Source organism: Cebus imitator, unplaced genomic scaffold, assembly GCF_001604975.1.
Source record: "Cebus imitator isolate Cc_AM_T3 unplaced genomic scaffold, Cebus_imitator-1.0 Scaffold552, whole genome shotgun sequence".
NCBI lineage: Eukaryota > Metazoa > Chordata > Mammalia > Primates > Cebidae > Cebus > Cebus imitator.
The window spans coordinates 196,778-203,113 of record NW_016107867.1 but is presented as its reverse complement, the minus strand read 5'-3'; the positions used below and the strand labels follow the sequence as shown (position 1 = coordinate 203,113).

Here is a 6,336-nt window from a genome sequence, read left to right as displayed (position 1 = left end):
TGTCTCAAAAAAAAAAAAAAAAGTTTCTGTCAACGATGGAAATTATCATGGAGCTGAAAAATTCCTATCACCTAGTGATGTCATAGCAGTTGTAACATTATAGTGCAACTGATTGCCTTTTTAAAAATGTCTAGACTCACAAATACTTTCCATGGTGTTACAATTGCCTACAATATCCAGTAGATTAATATGCCGCACAGGTTTGTAGTACAGGAGCAATAGGCTACACCATATCACCTAGCTGTGCAGTAGGCTCTACCATCTAGGTTTGCAAACTATGAGGTTTCACAGTGATGAAATTGCCTAAGGCCAGGTGTGGGGCGCACACCTGTAATCCTTGCACTTTGGGAGGCCGAGGCAGGAGGATCACCTGAGGTCAGGAGTTCAAGACCAGCCTGGCCAACATGGTGAAACCCTGTCTCTACTGAAAATACAAAAATTAGCTGGGGCAGTGGCATGTGCCTATAATCCCAGCTACGGGGGAGGCTGAGGCAGGAGAATTGTTTGAATTTGGGAGGCAGAGATTGTGGTGAGCCAAGATTGCACCATTACATTCCAGCTCCAGGGTGACAGAGCAAGACTGTCAAAAAAAAGGAAGGAAGGAAGGAGGGGAGGGAGAGAGAGAGAGAGAGAGGAGAGAGAGAGAGAAAGAGAGAGAGAGAGGAGAGAGAGAGAGAAAGAGAGAGAGAGAGAGAGAGAGAGAGAGAGAGAGAGAGAGAGAAATTGCCTAATGATGAATTTCTCGGAATGTATCCTTGGTGTATTTGTAACCTAATAATATATACATAGCTCTTGCTGCTTCTCTTGAAATTGACTTGCTGGTGGGACACACACACTTTGCCACCGCGGAGACTTTCCCCCTCTCCCTCCAAAAGGGAAGCTGTTTCTTCTTTTTTTTTTTAAACATGAAACAAATCCTGTCCTTTGTACTAAGTGTGAATATGCTGAAGCAAAGCTGCTAGATGGAGATCAAGGCTTTTCTGAGCACCCTGAATTGGGGAGCTTGTGCCCAACAGGATATGGGCTGTCACCACACAGAGGAAAGAAAAGGTCAGGTTTCTATAAAACTCAGAGTGGGGCAGAGGTGTGAGAAACTGTTGGGAAGGTCTCTAAGAGCCCAGCTGAGGCAGCACAGGAAGGGTGAGTATAGGGCTGAGGGCAAGAGGGTTCTTTGCAGGGGGGTGGAGGTTCAGGGGCAGGCCAGGCTGGACGCAGAGCGAGACATCCCACACACTGTGACTGAAAGCCTGTAATATTGCCGTGGGACAGAGTTTGCTGCTTCTGCTTTTGTTTTTTTTGTTTTGAGATGGAGTCTCGCTCTGTCGCCTAGGCTGGAGGGCAGTGGTGCAATCTGGGCTCACTGCAGCCTCCACTCCCCAGGTTCAAGCAATTTTCCTGCCTCAGCCTCCTGAGTTGCTGGATTACAAGCATCACAACCATGCCTGGCTAATTTTTGTATTTTTAATAGAGACGGGGTTTCACCACGTTGGTCAGGCTGGTCTTGAACTCCCGACCTCAGGTGATCCACCTGCCTCAGCCTCCCAAAGTGCTGTGATTACAGGCATGAGCCACCATGCCTGGCTGCAGTTGCTTCTGATGTATGAAGTTATTAGGGGAAGGAGGGAGGGAGATCAAGGAGTATCATTCTCCTTTCAAGCCACATAGAAGTTTCCCTTTCTATCCACGGGAAAATACTTACAATAAGAGCTTACAGTTATGTATACCCATGCCAGGCATTGTTTTATGTTGCTGTTGTCTTATGGTGGTTTTCTTGCATCGTCATAATACTTTACATGTATTTACATTTATTTGATTCTCCCAATAATTAAATTGTTATCCCCATTTTCACTGACAAAGATATCAAGAACTGAAATACATTGCCCCTTTCAATCTCCAAGTAAGCAACAGAATCAGGAATCAGACCCAGACGGTTTGGCTGCAGAGTCTGTGCCCACAGCCGTACATAGCACGCCCCTCTGAAGACTGGGGAAAGCTGGGTGGTTTACTTAGACCTGAAAACAGGCTTAGGCTGCGCATGGTAGCTCATGCCTGTAATCCCAGAACTTTGGGAGGCTGAGTGCTGGGATTACAGGCATGAGTGGGAGGAGTACTTGAGCCTAGGAGTTTAAGACCGGCCTGGGCATCATAGTAAGACCTCATCTCTAACAAAAAATAAATAAAAAGGAAAATTAAATTAAATTTAAAAAAATGAAAAGAGGTTTAGAACTAGATTTTAAGGTGAGAAAACAGAAACAGAGAGAGAAGGGTTTGGGGTAGGGGGCACAGAACACAGCCAGCATACTTAGGGAAAAATAAACCCTAAGATTTATGGAGGACTCCCTGTATGCTGGGCACTGCCAAGCCCTGGTCACAACTCTACTACAGGGAGATGCTATGGTTGGCATCCCTATTTTAAAGAGGGAAAAGCTACAGGCTCCAGAGACGTGAAGTGGCTTGCCTCGGTGACTCAGCTAGGAAGTGGTAGACCTGAGATGTGAACCCAGGCGGTTTGACATTGGAGCCCGTGTTCTTCGTCATCAGGCTGATGGGGGGTAGAGTGCTGGGGCCCAGAGTTTCTGTGCAGCTGGTCTGGCTGCTGCATGCGAGGTGCAGGCCCCCCCTCTGCTGGTCTGCTTGCTTTTGCCTTTTTTTTTTTTTTTTTTTTGAAACAGGGTCTCACTCTGTGCCCAGGCTGGAAGGCAGTGGTATGGTCACATCTCACTGCAGCCTCGACCTCCCAGGCTCACACAATCTCCTGCCTCATCCTCCTGAGTAGCTGGGACCACAGGCGTGTACCGCCATGTGCAGCTAATTTTTGTTTTTTAAAATTTTTTGCAGAGATGAGGTCCCTCTATGTTGTCCAGGCCAGTCTCGAACTCCTGGGCTCAAACGATCCTAACTCTCTAAGTGTTGGGATTACAGGCATGAGTCACCTCACCTGGCCAGTGTGCTCATTTCTAGTAAAACTTTAGATGCTAAGTGGTGAGAGGGCAGGGAGTGTGGCTTAACTTGAATCCCCAGTGCCAACACACAGCCTGTGTTTGCTGAAGGATGGTTAGATGGATAGACCCCACCCACCGCCTGGAACACTGATGTCCCTTCCACAGGCTCGTGTGTCCTGCCCCAGGACAGATTAATCTATGTTCTTCATTCCCACCATGAAGGGGTCCTCACTCCATGTCTTCCTGAGTGACCCAGCTTTCATTCCTAGAGTCCCCTTAGGCTAGCTTATTCTGGTGCAGTCTCTGTAAGCATTACCAGAGGCCAACCACTACTTATTAGAGAAAGCAATGCAAACGCCTTTGCTCCACGGGAAAATGTTTGTAGGAGGGCTGAGGCTTAAGTTGGGCCTTTAAGTGTAAATTTCCAAAGGGAGAGAGAGTAAGAATGTTCCAAGAAGAGTCTGAGCAAAGTTACGAGGCTGTGAAAGAGGCAGTGGTGTGCAGGGCAGAGCTGGCGGATCTGGGCAATTCGAGGGACTTCGGAGGGAGGGGAGCTGAAGCCGAGGCAGCAGAGGTTATGTGGGACCATCTTTCATTTATTTATTTTGAATAGGGACCGGGTCTCACTATGTTGCCTTAGCTGGTCTCGAACTCCTAGGCTCAGGTGATCTTCCTGCCCTGGCCTCCCAAAGTGCTGGGATTACAGGCATGAGCCACCACCAACAGGTGGGACCATCATTATTTCCCTGAGACATCTGCCCGGCCCAACAGAGCTCTCTGCAGTAGGACAGGGCACAACTGGGGACAGTTTCAGGGCTGTTTTTCACCAACAGGCTCTCTCTCTCCAGGCAGGAAGAACCCACCAAGTACTTGAACTTTTCAACCTTCGATGAGAAGAAAATGAAAGAGGTGGAGCATCGATACCGCGTGAGAGCCTAGGGAGTATCCATGTTTGCCTTCCACAGCGTGCAGAATGCTGGAAGTTGGTGGGGAAGATGGAGAGGCGCCTCGGAGTAGGGCCAGGAGGGAAGTGGGACATGGGAGGCTCCAGGGACCACAATAGTGCTCTGCCTTTATTTCCTGCAGGTGAAAAACCTCAGCCAGCGAGGTCTGGCCGTCAGCGTTAACTTCTGGGCTCCCATCCTGCTGAACGGTGTGCCTGTGTGGGATGCGGTCGTGGAGGCCCCAGACCAGGTACCCGCCCGCCTCTCCTCTATCTCCAGACTGACATCCCACAGCACTGCACTCCTCTTACCAGGGACGTGTTGCTCACTCTGTGGCTAAGTGCTTCTCTCTCCCCAGAGTCTCCCCTGTGTATCAGAGAGAAAATCTCCCCAGCATTCTGACTTCCTGACCCAGATTTCCAGAAGTCTCATGCTGGTGAGAAGGGCCCTGAACCCCCATTGCAAGATCAGCCCCCACCGGGGGATCCCGGGAAATGTACTGCTATAACTGTCATCCCGGGAAATGTCCTATAACTGTTCATCTGTCCCCCACCCCAAACCTGACCATATTTTTTCCTATGGTTCCTTCCTCAGTGAAGAACCCCTCAGCTTCACCCCTCTTCTGCCCCCAGGACTGCTCCATTGCTGACTGCCTGCGGTTCCGCTGTGACATCCCCTCCTTCAGCATCCAGGAGGAGCTGGACTTCACCCTGAAGGGCAACCTCAGCTTTGACTGGGTCCGCCAGGTGTGTGGGTGCAATGGCAGAGCCCCTGCCCCGGACTCAGGCGGGACCTGGCGTGTCTATGCCCATCTGTAAGCCAGGGCATCCCCGGAGCTCTGAGCCTCCCCAGAGCCAGTTCCACAGGTTTCCCCAACCCCTTTACAGACATCGCAGAAGAAGGTATCGGTCGTGAGTATGGCTGAAATTACATTCGACACATCTGTGTACTCCCAGCTTCCTGGACAGGAGGCATTTATGAGCGCTCAGGTAGAGACTGTGGTGGGGGCAGCGGCCAGGCTGGAAAGAGGGCCCCTGGGGCCCCATCTGCAGTGCTGAGTGGGGGTTTGTAAGCCTGGGGGAGGAGGGTGAAGGTCTCTGGGCAGGACAGCTGTCCCTAAGGGCATGGGTGCTGCTGCATCTCACCCCTTGGAGCAGGGACTCGGGGAGGAGAGGAGGGACATAAACGTTGGGGAACCTGGGAGGCATCTGGGATGGCAGGAGGCCGGGGCTCTCTGATTTCTAAATCAGATGGAGACCGTGATAGAAGAATACGAGGACTACAATGCCATCCCCCTCATCATGGGCAGCTCTGTGGGGGGTCTGCTGCTGCTGGCGCTCATCACAGCTGCACTGTACAAGGCAAGTGTTTAATCCCGCTCTTTTTTTTTTCTTTTTCTTTTTTTTGAGATGGAGTTTCCACTTGTTGCCCAGGCTGGAGTGCAATGGTGCAATCTCGGCTCACTGCAACCTCCGTCTCCTGGGTTCAGGCAATTCTCCTGCCTCAGCCTCCTGAGTAGCTGGGATTACAGGCACGCACCACCATGTCCAGCTAGTTTTTTGTATTATTAGTAGCGACAGGGTTTCACCATGTTGGCCAGGCTGGTCTCGAACATCTATCCTCAGGCGATCCACTTGCCTCAGCCTCCCAAAGTGCTGGGATTACAGGCGTGAGCCAACGCGTCTGGGCTTATCCCACTCTTGACATCACCAGAATCCAACCCAAGCCTCCTACAGACAGGGCGGTATAGTGAGAACTCAGGTATCTGTGGAGGCAAGCAGGCCTGGACACACATTTTGGCTCTATCATGTACTCACTGTTTAATGTTAGGCAAGTCTAGCCAAATCGCTGGATCTGTTTCTCTCTCTCCCTTTCTTTTTTTTGTCTCAGTCACCCAGCCTGGAGTGCAGTGGTGCGATCTCGGTTCACTGCAATCTCCGCCTCCTGGGTTCAAGAGATTCTCATGCCTCAGCCTCCCAAGTAGCTGGGACTACAGACACACACCACCCCACCCGGCTAGTTTTTGCATTTTTAGTAGAGACAGGGTTTCACCATGTTGGCCAGGCTGGTCTCGAACTCCTCACCTCATGTGATCCACCCACCTTGGCTTCCCAAAGTGCTGGGATTACAGGTGTGAGCCACTGCGTCCATTATTATCATTTTTGAAATGATAATAATGCTTATATCATAGAGTGGCTGAAGTGAGAGAGGCCAGGGCACGTGCACAGACCTGCCTGCATCTATGCTGTCCTGCTATAGTCATGTGTGTACCTACTGTGCTCGGGGCCAGCAGAAACTTGATATATGATAACTGTTGTTCACGTAAATGTTCTCGCACACAAACATGTTAGCTTGGTTGTCGTCTCCTCTTCTCTCTCAGCTTCTTCTTACTCCCAGGTTTTTTCCCTGCCCTCTTCCCCAGCTTTTCTTTTTTTTTTTTTTTTTTTTTT

At 50.3% G+C, this 6,336-nt stretch overlaps 1 protein-coding gene across 3 annotated transcripts in view; it reads left to right on the top strand.

Annotated features, from left to right (window-relative positions):
• Positions 1-5,275, top strand: part of ITGAD (integrin subunit alpha D) — a 32,034-nt gene extending 26,759 nt beyond the window's left edge. For all 3 annotated transcript variants that reach the window (XM_017515565.2, XM_017515566.2, XM_037733879.1), the window contains 6 exons: positions 3,791-3,869; positions 4,029-4,136; positions 4,245-4,322; positions 4,519-4,632; positions 4,774-4,875; positions 5,137-5,275. In XM_017515565.2, the coding sequence (XP_017371054.1) occupies positions 3,791-3,869; positions 4,029-4,136; positions 4,245-4,322; positions 4,519-4,632; positions 4,774-4,875; positions 5,137-5,259 (604 nt within the window). In that variant the 3' untranslated portion in view covers positions 5,260-5,275. The remainder of the gene's footprint in view (positions 1-3,790; positions 3,870-4,028; positions 4,137-4,244; positions 4,323-4,518; positions 4,633-4,773; positions 4,876-5,136) is intronic.
• Positions 5,276-6,336: the final 1,061 nt, after the last annotated feature.